This window comes from Heteronotia binoei, chromosome 1 (assembly GCF_032191835.1).
Source record: "Heteronotia binoei isolate CCM8104 ecotype False Entrance Well chromosome 1, APGP_CSIRO_Hbin_v1, whole genome shotgun sequence".
NCBI lineage: Eukaryota > Metazoa > Chordata > Lepidosauria > Squamata > Gekkonidae > Heteronotia > Heteronotia binoei.
The window spans coordinates 61,328,961-61,350,409 of record NC_083223.1 but is presented as its reverse complement, the minus strand read 5'-3'; the positions used below and the strand labels follow the sequence as shown (position 1 = coordinate 61,350,409).

Genomic DNA, 21,449 nt, shown 5'->3' with positions numbered 1-21,449 from the left:
GCTGCTAGGAAACAAGTGAAGTGCTTTCACACGCACTTAATAATGCCCTTTCAATCCACTTCCAGTGCACTTTGCAACTGGATTTTACTGTGTGAAATGGGAAAAAAACACTCGTAAATAGTTGCTGAAGTGGACTGAAACTGCATTATTTAGCATGTGTGAAAGTGCCCATAATAGTATTCTTGGTTGCTTTAACCTTAACAGTGCCATCACAGCCTGGGACACCATAGTGGTTAGAGTGTCAGACCCAGGTTTGTATCCTCACTCCACCACAGAAGCTCACTGGGTGACCTTTGGTTAGTCACAGGCTCTCAGCCTAACCTAACTCACAAGGATGTTGCAGAGACAATAAAATGAAAGAGAGGAGGACTTTGCTGTAAGCTGCTTTGGGTCCCCACTGAGGAGAAAAGCTGGATATAAAGATATCTAAATAAATAAGTAAACTTTATTAATATAATTTGTTCTTTACTGCAGTTGGCAGATTCAACTAGCCAGGTACACCCAGGCTCTTTAGGTACTATAAAAAGGAATATCTTTGCCTGACTTCCAGCTAATACCATCTCCAGAAGACCACACACCTGTCTCGAAGCTATACTTTCCATTATCTTGTCTGCTTGCAACACTTTTAATGGAACAAGTTTTTCGAGCAAAAGAACACTGATTTTTATCTTTAATGAGCAGCCTATCATTTGGCTGCAGGAATAAAGCTTCCTGGTTCTAAACTGCTTGTGAACATTGGCTGCTCGACAACTCTGAGAGCTGACAGCAGAGTTTGCTCTCGCTAAGTCTTGGGGACGGTTTCCGAAATGCTGCAAGCTAGAGAAGATGTGAGCATGAAGCAGGAAGACTCGGCTTCCCAGAATGGAGACATGATCAGCTGGGACATCAATGACATCAAACTTCCTAAGGCATGTATCTGGAATGCTGAGCATACTTTTGCAATTGCAGATATTTTCGACGTATCTTTTTAAAACATTTTATTCTCTCCCCTTTCTGGGAATGTAGACATTTGCAGAAATTGATTCAGGTATATTGCAGCAGCAGTATACATGGCATTTTATATAATTAATGTAAGCCAACCCAAGTCTTTCTCTTGAGGAACTATCCAGTCGTTAACTTAGCACATTGTAATGAAATTAAATACAAAACTCAACTGAAAGGTGTTGGAATCTGGTGGGGGAAGGTTGCCAGTGATTCCATTGGGGTCATAAAATATAGTTGCCAAGTGTTTGTACCATTTTAACCTTGCAGAACAAGATTCAAAAATTAGATGAACTGATTCTGTATCAGTACTGACTTCAACTCGACATAATGGGCTTGATTGCTTGTATGCTCATCTTAGCAACGGTGGGCCATCACCTTACCTTCTTTGCATGTATTCTAGCAGGAATTGCTCAAAGTGACTAAGAGCTTTTCAGTAGCCTCTCATGACAGATGAAACTGAACTTTTTATCATTGACAATGAGGCTGGAATATGAGTTCCACAGGGAAAAAAAAGAAATATACAAATATGCCATGGTATGATCTAGCCAAACTGAAAATGTATCTAGATTCCATTGATTTCAACAATGAAAGTTAAGCATATGTTTAAATCTCTTCCCACTGAAATTAATGAGATCTAAATATGTTTAACGTTGGCTGCCTTGCACCTTGTATATCTGCTTTTACACCTAGCTTTTCTTCATATATATTGCTTTGAGAGGGCTTTGGGGCACAGCATTTTTGCTGATGCTAAGCAAGTCCAAATCTGATCAGTGATCTCAGATGGGAGACCCTTTGGGAACCCCATGGACATCATCTTGAACTTCATGATGGAAGAAAACTAGGAGAGAAATACAATCAATAAATCTAATGGGAAAGCAGGTTCCTACAAACAACATAGGTTCACCAAGAATTTTAACCACTTTCTCCTGGCAACCCTCCCCCCCTTATGCCCCCAAAGAGCTACTGGTCAGGGTTGGAGGACCCCTGAGAACAATTGTGTCATGTAGCATAGAGGGATGCAGCAAGAAGGAGAATTGACTAGAAAAGCCCTCAATATACTTACAATTTTGGCTAATTCTCCCTTCTTGCCACCAACCTGTCACATGGCATAATGTTCTGGAGAGGCCCCCAACCATCAGAAGAGATTGGGGCATAGTGGGGTCTAAAAGAAAGCAAGAAAACTCTTTTGCACTTTCTTGCTCCATTTGCAGAAGCTAGAAGCCTTGAATCCAATCCATAACCTTTGAAACTTTTTAAACTGTGATTCCATGCAAAATTTTCAGATTTATGGCATATATCCTGACAATTACAGCACTTTGTGAAAACCACACAGGAAATAATGGTTTCTTCAGGCTTGTTAACTTGAATGGCTATCAGTTTGAAACCACACATTTTCACAATGCCAATTGGTGGTTAGGTAGTCTCACGCAGCAGCTAACCGCTAGCTGAATTATAGTGGCCACAATCCAGTAGACACATAAATGTGCACACACATTTTGGTGTTCCTTGCTCAGTAGCTGCCTCATACATAGCAAGATACTGTTTGCATAGAGTTCAAAGCAGTTTGGAAAAGTTGTACAAAAGATTTTTTAAAAGGAAATGCTGTCTAGTTTCTTTCCTGGATATAGGAAACTACTCAGAGAATGTTGAATACGCAAGAAGAGGATGTGGGATCACTCCTCTTTATTTTAGAATACTTTTGATGCAAACTGTTTCTTATTGGAGCAAAGCTATCCAGCCATCTTGGGAAGCTTCTTAGACAGCTCCAGCATGGGCCAAGTGTTTTGCTGCACCCTGTCTTGCAATCTGGAGCGGGGGTGGGGGTGGGTTCCAGAGCATCTGTGCACCTCCAGTCATTCTCCTTCCATGATTTCCCCTGGCTTGCTCCAATATTTCCCAAACCCAAATTTCAACATTTCTGGATAAATTGTAGTTCAAAGTGGGTTTATTCTTCATGTGGACAGGAAGGGGTGGATTTCTGAACCTCCCCTCTATAGCGATATAATTTAAATGGACTTTTTAAGACCTCCAGTGATGGGGGGGGGGGGGAGAGAAAGTGGCAGACATGAGGGGATCCAATGGGAACCATAGAGAACCACCCCTAGAGAACCACCCAGGTGCTCTGTTTCTCTTGCTAATGCCTCTGTGATCACAGCAGCAATGAGGCCATCATATGAGACCACCCTACTATGCAAGCAGTCCCAGAGGAAGCAGAAATAAGCTGTTTCTAACCCAGCAGAATCCTCAAGCAAACAGCAGTGCACAACCAATAGTGAAATCCTAAATGGGATTAATGACTTTTAAACTCCCTGACTCCAGTCAATTAACAGTGGTATAATTCTGCTCAGGATTGCACCACAAGTTTTCCAGTCTGAGGTTAAGCAGCAAGGCCATCTTGGTATGTCCCCTATGCACCTTGTTCTCATCTGAGGGATGCAACATGAATCTCAGCTCTTGTTATTACTTCTGACTGGTGGCTGCAGAAGGAACATACCCAGCTTTCAGGAAGCTGCTAGGAGATGCTCAAAGGCAATAAGCATTTTTATTCCTGGAAAGAACCAGGACACTGGGGGATGATGTAAGCAATTAATACATAACACAATAATAAGAAGAAATGCCAGTAAATCAGGTAGCTAGAAATCAGGTAGTTTTTGGTTCCATGTGTGTCTTTCAAGAGGTCATAGCAGGACAAATATTCACAGGACTAGTTCATACAAAATCACTCATGAGGTTGGCTTATACTGAATCAGACCACTGGTCCATCTGGTCAGTATCATTTACTCAGACTGGCGTCACCTGGACTAGTTCAAGGTCTGTTTTTACCCTCATCCAGTTAAGGCACTGCCCCCGACAACCTCTACCCCCAACTAATTCTCCAACAGCACATGATATCTTGGGGTGGGGGGATATACTATTTCCTAGAAAATAAATTTATTTTAATACGTTAATTAAGACTTAAATATATTACAAGGTATTGTGGCTTAGATCCTAAGCAGAGCACACAGAGTCCTGTTAGAGGAAGATCACTTTCCCATGTTCCCCTTTCTGAACTGGGAGGAGAGGGAATTAATAGTGGTGAAGCTGTTTGGTCAGATTGCCTTTTTCTTTGCATCAGGAGGCATCTAAATGGCTGCTGCAATAGCTCTGCCGCCTTATAAACAATGGGGAATTTGTGGAGGCCACAGAGATCAATTCACCTGGAGAAAATGGCCATTTTGAATTCTCTTGAGTTCCCATACCTTGCCCTCCTCAGGCTCTACCGCCAGAAATGACAGATTTCTTGAAACAGACATCATTGCTGAATTAGAATGTGTCAATAAATTTAATTGTATTGTCTAGGGCTTAAACAAAGACAACACGTTCCTCACCTACAACAGTTATTGAATTAGCTTAACACAACCAGGGATAGAGCCAGTGTGATGCAGCTGGGAGACCCAGTTTCCAATCCCACACTGCCAAGGAAGCTCACCTTGTGACCTTGGTCCAGTCACACACACTCAGTCTAACCTACCTCATAACCTACCTCACAAGATTGTTGTGAAGATAACATGGAGGAGAGGAGAAAGATATAAGCCACTGTGCATCCCCACTGGGGAGAAAGGCAGGGTAGAAATAAATATTGTGTCATTACTATTTTCAGATGTTGAAGATGAGCACATAAAATTGATTTATCTCTGGGCATAATGTAGACTCCTCCAGACACACTTCAAGCTTCGAATTTATCTCTTCCTCATTCCAAGGATGTGAGGGTAGTGTACATGGGAATGCTCCCATTCTCCTATAAACAGGAAAGTTGTAGGGGACCCCCCTCCCCACTTCAGCTATAACACAAAATGAGGTGTCACTTGCCCACAGTGTTCCATCTTTGAATAGGATTTAATGCTACCTGCAATTATCCTCTACCTCTGAGAACCTGCCTACTGTTCCCCAGCAAAACCACAGGAAGAACACAGTTCTGATACTGGAACCTGCTATCTCCTAAATAAGATTGTTTTCATTCTCACTCTCTTGTTCTCTCTTTCTCTGGTTCTCCCCCCACCCCAACACACACACGCACACATTCTCTCCAGATCAGACAAGGGCAACAGGTTTCCATGGCAAAGAATATGGCTCCAAGCCAGAGCACCTTTTCAGTTTAGACATTAAGCACTGACATTTAAGTCATCACTGGCTGTGGCGCAGCTCTTCTGACCTGAAAGAAGGGCCAGGGGCATACACACCGTCCTACTAGGGTGGAAGGAAAAGGGAAGGAGGCAAAAGAAAGTATAGGAAAATACAGAAAATGTGGCTATAATATTCTGCAAGCTTGTTTGTGAAGAAAACCCAAGTAAACACGAACAGGTTCAGGTTGTAGATGCTTGCATAAGGGAGGGACAAAGCAACAGACATGAAATTAAGAGGGAGGAGAAGCACAATAGGCATTTACTAACATTTTCTTGAATACAAAGAGGAGCAACTATGAATGAGTCTATTGGAGCAGAGGTCCATCAGTGGCTATTATCCACAGTGTGTGCGCGTGTGTGTGTATATATATGTGTATATATATACACACACACACACACACACACACACACATATATATATATACACACACACACATAAATTTTTTGGCCACTGTGTGACACAGAGTGTTGGACTGGATGGGCCATTGGCCTGATCCAACATGGTTTCTCTTATGTTCTTATGTCCCAGGCCCCTGCTCTATCATGCTTTTCAAAGGTGGGAACTAGGGCTGCCAACCTCCACGTAGAAGCTGGAAATCTCCCACTATTACAATTGCTCTCCAGGAGGCAAAGTCTCTGCCACAGAGATCAGTTCACCTGGAGAAAATGGCCATTTTGAATTCTCTTGAGTTCCCAAACCCTGCCCTCCTCAGGCTCTACCGCCAGGTATTTAATGCAGAGCTAGCAACTCTAGTGGGGACTTGGCAAATTCCAGCTCTGTAGCTCACATGTGCAGTAGCTGTTCCATCAGGGAGTTCAGTATCTGCAGGTGTTAGGAGGTAGAGCAGAAAAACATTTTTCCATGAATTCATCTTCTTTGATTTCAGCCCTTTGCTTGACTCGAAAGCAGAACAAATGCTGTTTTACTGGGCTAGTCTAGTCCCAGCAAAAGAATGTGGCCACATTCTAGTTAAACAAAAAGTTAGATTGCTAGAGAGGCTTCACTTGCCACTTGGTTCTGCAGGCTGCTTGTTTGTTCTTGTGTGAGAGCAAAATGCTGAGCCTTCCACCTATTTCAGAGTCCAGGGACTTATGTATCTGACCAGTGTGAACAGTGCCCTCCTCATAATGTTACCTGAGCAGATAGGGGAGGAGCAGTGATTTAGTGATAGAGCACCTTCTTTGCATATAGAAGGTTCCAGATTCAGTCCCTGGCATCTTTCACTAAAAGAATCAGACAGTAAGTGATATAAGAGCCCAAAAAACTGCTTCAAGGTCAAAGCAGACAATGCTCACTTCTTGTTTCAACATTTGCACCCAGAGTGGTTCATCAGTTTCTATTTTTTTTCATATAATTTAATGGCATATTTCACCAATTGTTTTTGAAATGGAAAATAATTTTCTTTTTACCTGTGCTAAGTAGCCTCAGCTCAAAATGGAACATTATCTGGATTCTTTTGCAGGATGTGAAGCAAGTCAACAGCTTTCAAGAGTGGCCAGATTCTTACATGAAATGCATCTATAGCAGCAATGACAAAAATGCTCAGCGGCACCTGAGCAGCTGGGCCATGAGGAATACCAACAATCACAACTCGCGCATCTTAAAGAAATCCTGCCTTGGAGTGGTTGTCTGTAGCAATGATTGCTCAACCCCTGATGGGAGGAAGTTGTATCTGAGACCAGCCATATGTGATAAAGCCAGGCAAAAACAGCAAAGTAAGTATGGCTCTGGAAAGAGGACCACTTTCCTTACTTTGCCATTGGGATTCCATTGGCATGAAACCCAGAAGCACCTAGAAGACAAGCAATTCCCATTTGGGACCAATAGAGTTTCATTCTTTGCTACTAAGTAGTCTCACTGGCCTTGCCAGCATGGCTTAGTGGTTGTGATGTCAGACAAGGACAGGGGAGATGCAGGTTCAAGCCCCCACTCTGCCATGAAACTTGCTGGGTGACCATAGGCCAGTCGCTTGCTCCAAGTATAAGCTATCTGACAAGGTTGCTGCGAAAATATAGCAGAGGAGATTAGAACAACACATGCAACCCTGAGCTCCTTGGAATAAGGGCAAGATAAAAACATACCCGCTTCAGGAAAGGGCAGGCTATAAATAGAAAATAATAAACAAACAAATAAATAAAATATCAAGTAAATAAATAATAGAGGCAGCCGATAGAGTGCACACTGCAGTATGTCAGCCTGATCCTGTGTATTTACGTCTTACTAAGTTTCATCATGCTAATTCCAGGTATATATGAACTAATTTTAAGGATCAGATAAGTCCCACTGAGTAGAGATGGGCACAACATGGGAAAATGTGTTCGGTTCAGTTTATGGTCCATAGTGTGCCCAGGTTGCAAACTGTCATGAACTTTTAGCCACCAAATGAACCTGTTCCATTTTGAGTTCTACGACATTGTAGAATACACAAATACACACACAGCATGCTAGAGACACCAGATCCGCAGGGAATTTCTGACACTCCTGTACCTGCCTTCCAGGTTTGGTGAGGATTGTATTTATGGAGTCTGAGTTACAGCCCTCCCCCACAAACACCTTCCGAGGGAAATGACAGGCACAGGTTCAGGAGGTTCAGAAATGTATAGAATAGATCCTGTGCAAGCTAGAGACATTAAAGTCACAGGGGACCTCCCTGGATGCTCCTCTAGGTGCCCTCCAAGTTTTGCCATCCCTTTTGCTTTGATGTTTGGTAAACATTTAGACTGAGTGTAGACAGTCTGTCTGGAAATGTATCCATGCATAAACCAGTATGAACAGTCAGGAACTGCTTGAAAGTTCATGGAAAGTTCATGCTGGTTGACCTGCCACAAACTTCAGTTTGTGATCTATGAACCAGTCAAAATTCATCACAAATTTTAGTTCATGATCAGGTTCATGTCTGTTCCTACTACTGAAATTAATGAAACTAATACATGGGATCCTTACACTCCAATTTGAAGCATCCATGCTTGAAAATAAGTCTCAGTTAAATTAATGGGATTAGTTATTATTAGTGTATAGGCTGCCTTTCAATTGAAGTCTCCAAGGCAGTTTACAATGCAATAAAAATCAATAAAAAGGCCAGTAAGGTACAATAGAAATTTAATTCAAATACAATTGAAATGGATAAAAACCAATAGAAATCAATAAATACCATAAAAAACAATCTGCACATCAACTTGCAGAGAAAACTCAGCCACAATCATTGAAATGGATTCATTTCACAAATTATGCTACTTACATTAAGTCCTATTATATTACTTGAAAAAGGACTCAGCCCATATGACATCCAGCAGGATGTTATTTTCTTCTTGACATTTCAAGAGAGCCAGTTTGGTGTAGTGGTTAAGTGCACGGACTCTTATCTGGGAGAACCGGGTTTGATTCCCCACTCCTCCACTTGCACCTGCTAGCATGGCCTTGGGTCAGCCATAGCTCTGGCAGAGGTTGTCCTTGAAAGGGCAGCTGTTGTGAGAGCCCTCTCAGCCCCACCCACCTCACAGGATGTCTGTTGTGGGGGAGGAAGGTAAAGGAGATTTTGAGCTGCTCTGAGACTCTTCGGAGTGGAGGGCGGGATATAAATCCAATATCTTCATCTTCTTGGCTAATTTTCTCACCCTCCTAAGGGAGGCAGGAAGCTTCTGTTGGATTGTGTCCTATCTATGTAAAATTGGTGTGTCAGTTTCACAGTTGTTTGCCTGAATCCAAGCATCTTCAGGGGACATGGAATGGATGCTCAGCAATGTGCAAGTGTTGCATTTATGCCAATTCAATTATGTCCAAACAATGTAGATGAGCTTAATTACATGAAATGTTGATTTATTAGGCATTTTAGCTAGACACCAATGTTACTGTAAAAACATCAAAATAACAAAATAAGCATATTCAGAGTTCTATATTAGCAGCCATACAAACCAGGATATTTGAAAATTGAAGCAAACCACCTACTCATTAGCTTAAATACTGTAATTAAAATTAAACATGAAACAATTTCACAAAAAGTTCCCAGCCTACGTTATAAACTGAAGGCTGATTGTTAATTGAATTTAAACAATATATGTTATTTGCTTCATTATAAAATTCAGAAGTCTAGAAAGTTAATGTTTGATAGTACATGAACAAAACTTTTTTTTAAGTGGGGACAAAGTGGGAATTAAACCAATGAAGTGTTGTATCAAACTATATTTTAATAGAGTTGTAGCACACAGCCAGCCCTGGTTTTGATGTCAGCTCTGAATTCTTCTTAAATGCTGGCTGGATCTGAAAATCTAATGGATGACCTTATTAGAACCAGTAAAATCATGTTAAAACTTTGGATCAACAGAGATTTAATAAATGGGGAGGGGAGTTTGTTAAAAGGATTTATTGACAATAAATTCAGTTGGATATTGATTGCTTTAATTCTAAAATGAGACTGTAAAATTTATGACGATAGGAAAAGAAAAAATAACTCCCTTCATGAATGGAATAATATTAATAATCTGAAACGATGTTGGGACCTTTGAAACTGAAGCTTTCCCAAAGAAATCTCATTTCATTGAAAAAACTTCCAAATTAATTATACTAATAAGCAGTTTCTAATATCATATGTATTTCTGGTTGTGAAAAAAATAAGAAGGCATTGAAAAACCACCTCTGCTTCTCTCTCTTTTTAAGAAATTAAATTGTATTGGTTTCAAAGAAGACATAAAGGCAATATACAGACACAGGCACACAAAAAAACACCCCTCTACCCAAAGTAAACCCCCCCCTACAATGAACATATAACCCCAAGGGAGAATTGGAACATTGATAGAGAGCTCAGCATTTTAAACCTTGAAATAAATATAGTTAAAATGTAGAGAGAGTCATAATTTTTCCCTGTAAACTGAGGAAGGACTTAAATATGCTTTGAGTATTATTCTGAGTTATGTATAAAATAAAATCATGCCACGTTTCAAAGAAATTTTAAGTTTTGTCATTGTCTTTAATTGTTCTGATTTGGTTCATTAATTTTTCAACCGTAGCTATCTGCCATAATGCAATATAACTCAATATACCAAAACTGTAATGTTAATACTTCTACAGATTCCCAACTTTTGGCTATTGTCTTATGGGCTGCCATTAACATGTAATCCTTTAGATGCTACTTTTTCATTTGTAATACTTGGGTGAGAACGGACGGGCATTTTAAGCCACCCTAGGGACGGGAGGCAGGCAGATTTTAAAAAAGTGCATCCACATACGCACATCTGCCTGCCATCCCCATTCTGCCTCCGAGTTGCTTCGGCTTGCCGGAAGGCAACTCAAAAAGGCACCATTTTCAAAGTGGGAAGCCCACAGATCGGGCATGTGAGCATCCAGATGCTCCCTGGGGTGCCAGCAGCTCATCCAATTCCGAGCAGTCTGGAAACTCCTGGGCACTCTATTTCCAGCCAGCTCTTTTCCAGGACAGCTTGATGCCACCCTGAGCCGGCTGCCTGTTGTCAGCCTTTGTGTCTTCCAACTAATGTGGTGCTTGTGTCTTTCATTATCTGATTAAATAATTTTGTCATAAATTGGAGAAATAAATTAAATGGGAGTAAGCAAATTAAATTAATAGGGTTTTGAGTGTTTTATAAAATTCTGACCATCTATGCCTGGGAATTTTCCATTTTTAAAAATTTTTAATGACTTCATCTATTTCTCTGCTTTCCACAGACTTACTTAAAATATTGTTCCACTCACTCTTCAATTTGGAGATATTCAATTTTTGTAGAAATTCATTGGTTTTTTTCTGATGGATTTTCTGAAGAATATATTTTTTCAAAACATTTTTCAAACTGCTCAGCTATTTGTTCTGTGATGTATTGTTTACTGTTACATTCTATCACTGATATTCTATTTTTATTATTGTGTTTTCTCAATTTACTTGCTAATAACTTGGAACTCTTATTACCAAATTCATAATATTTCTGTTTTAAATATAACAGGTATAGAGACTCTCTAAGACATCTAGTTCCTTCCTTTTATTTACCAAATTCTTGTAGATCTTTTTTGATCCAGTTTTTTTAATGTTTTGCTTCTAATTCTCCTATTTCTGTCTGCAGTTTCAATTTTTTGCAATTGATTTTATTTAATCTAGCCATCTCTTGAATACATATTCCCCTTATTACTGGTTTTAATGCATCTCAGACAATATACAATGGCATACCTTCAGTTGTATTTTCTTTGAAATAATTCCAAATGCCCTCTTGTATTCTTTCTTAAGTTTCTGGTTTCGTTAGTAGGATAGTGTTAAATCTTCATGTGTATGTAGCTGGCTGCTCTCCAAGGATATTCAAATCTAACCACACAGGAGAGGAGAGTGATTGGATAATTTCTTAATGCCGATTTCTGCTTTAACAATATTTTGTGTTAAACCTGATGATGTCAAAATAAATTGTATTCTGGACTATGAATTGTGTCTGTGTAAATAATAAGTGAAATCCTTTTTCTGAGGGTTATGTACTCTCCAGACATCTACAAGATTAAATCATTGTAGGTGTTTTACTAGTTTGTTTTCCCATTTTCCTTTTTCTTTCCACTTTTGTCCCTATAGTCTATATGAGTCCAATTTAGGTCTTCCCCTATTACAACTTCCTCCTTTCACAATGTATTTAATTTATTGAAAGTATTCCTTTAAAATTTAATTTGCTTCTTATTAGGTGCATAAACGGATGTGAACGTAAATATTTTATTTGCATATTGCCCTTTAACAAAGATGTACTGGCTTAGTTTATCTCTTACTAGGTTACTTTTCTGAGGTGAGATGACATAGATTGCCTATATCTATGCCATGCTGTGGCACCTTTGGTGGATTCATTCCCTTCTTTCCATGCCTCTGCCTCTGCTTCTCATTTGCCTTGGAAATGAGAACCAAAATCAAACAATCATGAGCTTGTGAATTGCAATTCAAAGCACACTTAGGAGATAAATCACAGTGGAAGCTGCTCTGTCTACAGCACATTCCACTTTCTATAGACAGTTGTTTACACTGATCCAATATCCTAAACCTTACTTTGAAGAAAATCTTGTTACTTCTGAATGCCAAATAGCTAAGTAAACTCTTCCATAATTACACAAGCATTTTTCATATCCTCATTATACAACAGCTCCTCATACTGCTGACAAACTGCTCATACAGACATTTAATGGCTTAACAGGTGGAAATGGGTTTTTCATAGCACTGAGGCAAATTTACCAAGTGAATGTATGCATTCACTTGGTAAATGCATACATGCCATCAAATAGCAACTGACATGTGGGAACCAAAGCAAGGGACTTCCAAGGCAAATGAGAAGCAGAGGTCTCTGCAGAACCTTCTCAGTAGTCTTCCATTCAAGTATCAATCCTGTTTAGATTTCAAGATCTGATGAGTTCAGAATATGCCATGCCACCTTCCATTCCACCTGGTAAATAACCCATTCACCTGCAGGACATTTTCGTCCAGACCAGCTGGCTACTTTACCAACATAGCATCATAGGCTAAAACCAGATTTGAAAATCAGGAAACCTTCCTTCTTCTCATCCACTCGCCATGGATACCTGAAAATGCTCTCCATGTTCACATTAGATCTCAGTCAATATATTTAGGGTCACAGTAGCAGCTCTGATTCAAGGCATGCTTTGAATTCAATGATACTTCCAAGCATATGGAAGTCAGAATTAAAAATGGTTTACCACTGGCCACGGACATCAATGGCAGCTTTGGCTTGTGTCAATCTCTTTTATCCAGCCAGAATAAATCTGTGTATATATGCTTGCTCACTCTCTTTCTCTCTGAATGTATATATAAACTATACTGTACTCATACATACAGTTAGCAAACCAGAAAGGATTAATCTTAAAACAAACATCACTTGAAGGGAAATATCTAACAGTGTATTTCTTACAGGGAAATCCTGTCCTAACTGCAACGGGCCTTTGAAGCTTATTCCCTGTCGAGGCCATGGTGGGTATCCTGTAACCAACTTCTGGAGACATGAAGAACCATTTATATTTTTTCAGGTTGGTAAATAATTGTTTGATTTATTCAAAGCTGAACTCTATCTTTATGGTGAGGCACTGCAAACACCTTTCCATTGACTAAATGAGAACCTAAGAAACTGTAAGCAGCACCTCAGGTAAGTGACCCAGAAAACCTGTCCAATCATACAGGGTGTCCATTAGGTTTCGTTACTTCAGGATCTCTGTTTTGGCTCACTACAATTGATCTTAGAATCGAACACAGGAAACCCTCAGTTCTGTATGACCATTGCTAGCCATGAAAAGCTTCAGAAAGTATTAAATAAGTACTAGAAAAGGAAGGAAATGAGCTATGGTTATTATAACAGCAATTCTATCATCAGATAAACAGGCAGGAGAAGATACAAGCCACTAAGTGCTCTTTATTACAGAGGATAAAGTCCTTAATACACCGGATTAAGTCCTATTAAAATAGATAGATAGATAGATAGATAGATAGATAGATAGATAGATAGATAGATAGATAGATAGATAGATAGATAGATAGATAGATAGATAGATAGATAGATAGATAGATAGAATTTACAGAATCACACTTTAATTCATTTGGCCTCAATGTCACTATCTTGAGGAGTGTAACTGACCACCCTTTTTAAAAAGATAATTTCTATGTCCAACTATATAGCCATTTACATTTAGGACAAACGTACCCTTGGGGAAATCCAGGAAAACATTTAAAAGAGACTAGAATAACCTCTTTTATTTACACCCTAATTCTATGTATGTTTTCTCAAAAGTATCGCTACCTCCCATAGGACTTACTATCAAGAAAGTGTTGTGAGATCCTTAAAGAATCAGTTAAGAATGTGCAGATATTTATGCTGTAATTTCTCAAGCATTTTTAAAAATATATTATTAGGATTATATAGTGACTCTGACATTGACAGCTGTCTTTTGGTTTTATATTTCTTTCCTCTGTCTGTTTTCTAAGTCCAAGGGTACCCACAATCACCCAAGGCCAGAAACGAAGTTAGAAGCAGAAGCAAGACGATCAATACAAAAGGCACATACAGCTGTTCCACCTACATCCCCAAGACTTAAACGGAGCAGGGATATTGAGGTAACTTTTGTTTTATTGACTAGTGGAGCAGGAGGGAGGGAGGGCTTTCAAGCTGCAAGGATCCCTAGAACATGCATGGCAGAACAGACACGTCCAGGGCTTTTTTGGTAGGAAAAAAACCATCAGGAACTCATTTACATATTCGGCCACACCCCCAACATCACCATTGTTTCACACGGGGCTTTTTTTGTAGAAAAAGCTCAGCAAAAACTCATTTGCATATTAGGCCATATCGCCTGACGCCAAGCCAACCAGAACTGCATTCCTGTGCGTTCCTGCTAAAAAAACCCCTCTGGACGCATCCTTACTGTACCAATGCTTTTCAAGTACAGAATTGGAGTGAATAGCAACCATACACTGATATGAAAAAGCAAAAGATTAAAATTTCACTTCTAAGACCAAAATTTCGGAGGGCTACTTCTTCTCCTGACCCTGGTGCCCCAATCATTTATCAAGGCTGCCTCTTTATCCACTTATTCCAGTCCTTGGTTTCATTTCTGTGTCATGCTAGGATGTTATGGAATGGTGGGAGCAGAGCAGAATGTTGGGTACTGGTTGAATGTTCTGGCTCTTAGCACCAGTATACTTACTGGCAGGCCTCATTTTGGACAGGAACTCATAGGAGTGGAGCTCTGGAATCTCTAAATTTTATTGTGCTCTTTCTTTCTTACCCCCACCCCAAATACGTGCTTCTGGCTCCATTGTTCAAGCACCCTGTGAGAATTTTGCTGAACTCTAAGATTTTACAAACTTTCTAATAGTTCCCCCCCCACACACACACACAAATGGGAAAATACCCAAAACGTATAGAGCAAACAGATGGAAATCTTCATCATGCCACTGTGGCCACATAGGAGAAAGTGATTTTAAAAGAATGATGGGAGTAAGGTTTTATTATGACAATTATAGTTCAGGAAAAATTTTAAGGTAGATGCTGAGCTGATATAATTTAGTACACCTTCCAGTGATGTCAGGGGTGTGTGGCATATGCAAATAAGTGGTGCTTATGAGCTCTGGCACTTCTTTTTCTATGAAATGACCCCTGGACTGGACTCCAGCCTAAAATTTCTGCATGCAGGGGCATCTTGGGCTGCAAAAGGAAGGGTGCAACAGGGAAATTGTGCTTCTGTCTATGGGAATGGTAGGCAGATCCAAGCACTTGATTTCATGATTGTTTCACATTTCTTTTTTTGCACGGCATGGGGACTGTGGCTAACTATGACTTTTTTCTTGGCTGCTGCAGCCTCATTCTACCACTGCATTGCTATTGGGCAAATCTGTGCCGAGAAAAAGGAAAGCAAAACTTTTAAATGACAAAAGCGTTGACAGGAGACATACAGCCTGCAGGTTTTACATTTTCTCCTCCTGCTTTGCAATGATTGAATCTGAATGTGCTTTATTTACCCTAAATCAAGTCCTGCTGTTTTCAGTTGGAGTTAAGCACGTCTAACTTTTTTCAGGTTGGGGCCACTGATCCTTCTGACAGCAACTGGTTCCAATAAGTGAGCATTCTGATCTCGGATGTCGAGCAGCTTTTTAAAATGCAGAAAGACACCCCAGTGCAATGCATCAGGAAGACCTTCTCCGATATATTTTATGGTCTAAAAATAGAATGGGCTATAATTAGATGGTCTTTCAACATTTTCCCTGGGGCATCACCTTGCTCTTTAACTGGGAGGGGCTCTAAAGAATGCACCACCAAAAGAGTGCCTTCACACGAAAAGTCCCTGTGCATAAGAAGAATCCTGCGCTGTGCCTAATTTCTACAAACATTAATTTACTAGCATTATAGGAGTAATACAAAAAAGGGGAAAAAATAATTAGTCTTTTAACACTGATACAATGAGAAGGCTTTTTTTTTGGAGGGGGCATTAGCCCTTTTGCAATTGCAATCAAATAACTAAAGCATCTGAAGACACCTCATGGTGACACACCCAAAGAAAGATGTTTAGAAAACCTTTTGTGTTTCCTCCTTTCAGTATACAGCATGGAGAACCAGGGTAATGTAAGACTGACAAACCCTGGGCTCCAATTTTAGCCCCTCTCTGAAGGTCGCATTCTGGGCACCTTGGATCACTCAAATATATCTCACAGGGTGGTTATTAGGAAAGATGACCTGAGTTTTACCTACACCCCTCTTGTGGCACCCCAAATGTGACTCCTTATAATCAAAACAGCTAAGGCTGTCAATTTTGGATTGGGAAATTCCTGGAGATTTGGGGATGGAGGCTGAGGAGAGTGGAGTGTGGAGAGGAGAAGGACTTCAGGGGGGTATAATACCATTGACATAGAGTTTCCCCTCCAACATATATATTTTTCCCCAGAGGGACTGATCTCTGTCATGTGTAGATCATTTGTAATTCTGGGAGATCTCCAGGCCCCACCTGGAGATTGGCAGCCTTAACACTGCACATAAAAGTGATGGTCCAACTTTAAACGTAAGCAACAGTGTCTGTTAACTACCACCACCCTATAATCAGCAGTGAAGGCAATTGGAAGTTCTTTGTTTAGATTATTACGAGGATAAGTCACCTCCTATAGCAATACCTTTAACATGGTAAGAACATAAGAATGTCCCTGCTGGATCAGACAATAATAATCCATCTTGTCCAGAATAGCACACAGATTATAGAGATTATGACCTTTTCCTGAAGCTGCCTCCTAGCGTTGGTATTCAAATGTTTACTGCATATATGGGAAAGCTTGAGATTGGTTTATAGGGCTGCCAGGTCTGTGTTGGTAAATATCTGGAGACTTTGGGAGTGGATCCAGGAGAGTACGGGTTTTGGAGAGGGGAGGGACCTCGGCAGGGTACAATGCCATAGTGTCCACCCTTCAAAGCAGCCAGTTTCTCCAGGGGAGCTGATCTCTGCCAGCTGGAGATCAGTTGTAAAAGCAGATCTCCAGGCCTCATGTGGAGGCTGGCAACCCCATCAATAGTTTAATATCTCATAAGAACACTTATACATTTAAATATCTGTATACAGGTGTTGCTGCAGGTGTAAGTCTTAAAGACAGACATATAAAGCTAAGTCCTGCTTATGTGTAGTCCCCGTAATCATGCTGGTGGCTACTTCAGGTAATACCATTTATAAGCAAAATAATCTTGGGTGCATAAGTGGAAGAATATGTTTAGAAATAGGGGGGAAATATTTTGAATTAGAGTGCCTTTGGAGATTAGACATGATGCAAGGAGATTTGCTAATGGATTTTGCCAGCACTTTGAAATGCAAACAGTTACCCCACTGGAGCTTTTTAGGCTATGGCTGTGATGCAAGGGAACAAAGACTTTAAGATTCCCCCCTGCCTGCCCCTTGTGGTTTTATGGATTGAAACCACCAGGACTGTTGCTAGTCCTTGCACAGAAAGGAAGATAGAGTGCTGTATACCACTTTGGATCCCCATTCAGGGGATCAATCCCTCTCTCCATTGAATTAGAAAATCACAGGTTGCAGTCTTCCAGTTCATGGGGGAAAGACTAAAGTCCTGTGTGAACCAATAACTTTTATATTATCGTGTTATCATAGGAACTGGATTCTAATACTCATGGAACCGCTGGATCATCAGTAGTGGTTATGAAGTCCATAGCACTGATTGACTCAGCTGATGTGATGGCTGGAAATGTTTAGCTGGCCTGTGATGTAAAATGTCTGCAGTCTAGTTTCCATTTGTCTGGAATTAAAAAAGGGGTTGGCTGAGAACTGGAAAAAAAAAATGAGGCTAAAGGAAGAGGACAGGGCCGGCTCACCCACTAGGCAAACTAGGCACTTGCCTAGGGCACTGGGAGGGAGGGGGTGCCAAATTGGGCTCTCCCCTGCCCATGACAAACACCTAGTTTGACTGTCTGCCTCTCTCCCCCCTGCCATCCCTGCCCCCTTCCTTCCCTTCCTTTCCCTTCCCTCTCTTTCCGCCTGCCTCCCCGATCACTGCCTCCACACCTTTCTTTCCCTTCCCTCCCTTTCTGCCCGCACCCCTCCCAATTAGGGTTGCCAAATCAAACCCCAGAAATATCTGGGGACTTTGGGGGTGGAGCCAGGAGACTTTCGGGATGGAGCCAGGAGACACTGGGGTGGAGCTAGGGGGAGGGGCGAAAACGGCGCCGGGGAGCGTGGCGAACTGCCCCGCAGCCACTTCTCCGCTCGCCGTGCTGCTCCTCCGAGATGGGCTCAGCCTGAGCCCATCTCAGAAGAGCAGCCACGGAGCGGAGCAGAGGCGGCAGTGGCGCGGCGGCCTCTTCTCCGCTCGCCGTGCTGCTCCTCCGAGATGGGCTCAGGCTGAGCCCATCTTGGAAGAGCAGCCACGGCGAGCGGAGAAGAGGCCGCCGCGCCGCTGCCGCCTCGCTCGCTCCGCCTCTGGGGTGGAAGCGGAGGTGGGGGGTGGAGGCGGGCCGGGGGCGTGGCGAGCCACAAGTCCGGGTCCTAGAAGGGCTCGGATTCGCAGCTCGCCATGCTCCTGGCCTGCCTCGCCCTCCCCTGCGCTGCTGCCGTCTCTTGGCTGCTCCTCCGAGATGGGCTCAGCCTAGGCCCATCTCGGAGGAGAAACTGCGGTGGGCGGGGAGGGGGCAGCAGCGGCGCAGCGGCCTCGCCGGCTCCAGGATCCAGCGGCTCGGCGCCGTTTCCCCCCTCTCCCCCTGCTTCCATTTTTTGGGGGAGCGGGGGAAGAGGGTGGAAATCCTGGGGTCCCCCGCCAGGGCGGGAGGTTTGGGAAGCCTACTCCCAATCGCCAAGGCTCGGCCCTACCGGCTTTGACGCGACCAGCATCTTTTCCCTGCATCTGCCGCCTACTCGCAAGTATCCCCATGCATACTCGCAAATAGCCCCCACACCTACTCATGAGTAGGCAGCAGGAGTGGGGCTACTCATGAGTAGGTGGCAGGAACAGTGACTCGGGTTAGAGCTGTGTTGCCTAGGGCACCAGAAGGGCTAGGACCAGCCCTGAGAACAGAGTAGGCATGAATCTGAAGAGAGGAATCTGAAGGGAGATTAAGTGGAGACTTGAGGAAAGGGGGAGAGATGATAGAGAAGAAAGGCAAAATGGGAGGGGAGGCTTAGAAGAAACTTCACAGTTCATCACAAGGAAAGGCTGTATGCAATGAAAGGAAGGAAAGTGGAACAAAGCAAATAGGCCTGAAATACAAAGGCCTGAGGAAACAAGAGGTGACAGAGAGTGAGAATTTAAAAAAAAAAGAACACAAGAAAAGGACAAAAACAGGCCTATCGAAAGAGATTGCTTTGACCTAGACAGCCCAGGCCAGCCAGAATTATCAGATTATGGAAGCTAAGAGTCATCCCTGGTTAGTATTTGGATGGGAGACCTCCAAGGAAATCCAGGGTTGCAACACAGAGACAGGCAATGGCAAACCATCTCAGAATGTCTCTAGCCTTGAAAACTGCACTGGGTCACCATAAGTCTTGTGACTTGATAGCAAAGAAAGAAAAGAAAGTAGAACAAGATAAGAGGACTGTGCATTATTGGTAGCATTTTGTGGGAATGTGAGGAAAGGGGTTAAGAGAAGACACGAAGGGAGTTTAGAATCAACATGGGAACTGTGCTAGTTGTCATGTCTCAGTAGCCTTTTGATGTGGTCGCTAGGGATGGGCATGGAACGTGAAAATGGTGGTTTGTTTCATTTCGTGGTTCATTGGGTTACCCAATTTGGTGGTTTGGTTTGGTTCAGTTCATGTTTTTCCCCCTCAAACAATTCTTGGTTCATTCAATTCAGAAAGGAGTGGAATGGCCTCAAGAGGGCTAGAAAGTGCAGGCGCATTGCGATTTGCCCAGTGCAATGATGTCACCTGGAAGTTTTTTCCTAAGTGATAGAGTGCCCCCCCCCAACCAGTGTGCCTGGGGCGATAACATCACTTCCAAGCAACGTCATTGCTCACTCACCAATTATGTCGCTTCAGCCTTCTAGTACTGATCAGTTCTGTAGTACTGATATAAACTGGATTTAAATTTAGTTGCATCACTTTATGATGTATTTTTCTTAAGTCTCTGGCAGGTGACATGCAGAGCCAGGATACATTACCTCTGATCATTTCTAAACAGGAAGAATTGTTATCACAGAACAACTTCGATGGACCATTCAGAGACAAAAGCTCTGAAGAGCAAGCGCTTGATAATTGCTTACCACTCATTGAAGGCTACAGTTTTGGGAAGTCGACTTATCTAACAGAGCATGCTCAGGTCATGGGCTGTGACCGACTCTCAAACAAATGTCAACAGATTGGAATAATGGACTATAACAGCAGAGACCCAACTGAACCCGCTGCCTCTGCCTACTCTGAATGCGGGGAACAACAAAGCTGGAACAAAAACATGGAGCTAGGCAGAAACCCACTGGCAGAAAAACATCGCAATGGCACAACTACATTTCTGCCAGGTTTGCATTGTGAAACATTAGGCTCACTAAATGCAGGTGATTTTGGCATGTCACATGCTCCTGAAATCCCACCTGCAGTAAAGGTTGGCTACCACCCATTACGGTCTAATGCAAATATGTTTGGAGAAGACACGTTTGAAGGAAAGCCATACCTGAATTACAACAGCAACATCCCTTCCGCCTTCTGTCAGCTTTCCCCAGAAGATCCTTACCTCATTGCAGACACTGCCCATCATTATTACCAGAATGCCTTGCCCATGAAAGGAAATGAATGGCACACTGAAGATGAAAGGAAATACATGAACCTGGATCACTGCAACAATGAGCTGTTTTTTAACCTCTTCCCTTTACGGTGACACCATGTTATCATTCCCTTGTTGGTACTTCTCAGCAATGAGGCAGGTTCTCTGTCACCTGCACTTTGAGCAGTAATAGCCATTGGGGGGGGGGGGGTGTTTGTGTCAATGGAGTTGCTGATGTTGCTGTACTGAATCCCTCCTTAGGCTCCACACTATTACATAGGTCTACTCAGGTAATGCAGCCAAACATGCATGACAGATGATTAAGGGCAACTCACAGCTACTTGCCATTCTGCCTACATTGGCAGCAGAAAGACTTCTGAACAGAACTTTTTTATATTAAGATTGAATCGTTCTATTTTACTCCTGGAGACATTTAGGGAGGAAGTGGAGATAGGGCATACCTGTTTATTTAAACAAACCAATATCGGTTTGTATACTGGGGAAGAGAATAACCAAATAACTACCTAACTAGAATATTAATCTGTTGGGTATAATAATTTGCTTCCTTCCAAAGTGTTCTGAAAACGCAAGCTGT

General features: G+C 42.0%; 1 protein-coding gene across 1 annotated transcript; it reads left to right on the top strand.

Moving 5' to 3' along the window:
• Window positions 1-742: 742 nt before the first annotated feature.
• Window positions 743-21,028, top strand: GCM1 (glial cells missing transcription factor 1). The gene is made up of 5 exons (XM_060231368.1): window positions 743-908; window positions 6,611-6,863; window positions 13,040-13,152; window positions 14,102-14,230; window positions 20,222-21,028. The coding sequence occupies exons 1-5, from the start codon at window positions 807-809 to the stop codon at window positions 20,966-20,968; spliced, it is 1,344 nt and encodes a 447-aa protein (XP_060087351.1). The 5' UTR covers window positions 743-806; the 3' UTR covers window positions 20,969-21,028.
• The last annotated feature ends 421 nt before the right edge of the window (window positions 21,029-21,449 follow it).

Coding starts and splice junctions, on each gene's coding strand:
- GCM1 (XM_060231368.1), top strand. CDS start 807: ATGCTGCAAGCTAGAGAAGATGTGAGCATGAAGCAGGAAGACTCGGCT. Junction 6,864..13,039: donor AGCCAGGCAAAAACAGCAAA/GTAAGTATGGCT, acceptor TATTTCTTACAG/GGAAATCCTGTCCTAACTGC. Junction 14,231..20,221: donor AACGGAGCAGGGATATTGAG/GTAACTTTTGTT, acceptor ATTTTTCTTAAG/TCTCTGGCAGGTGACATGCA.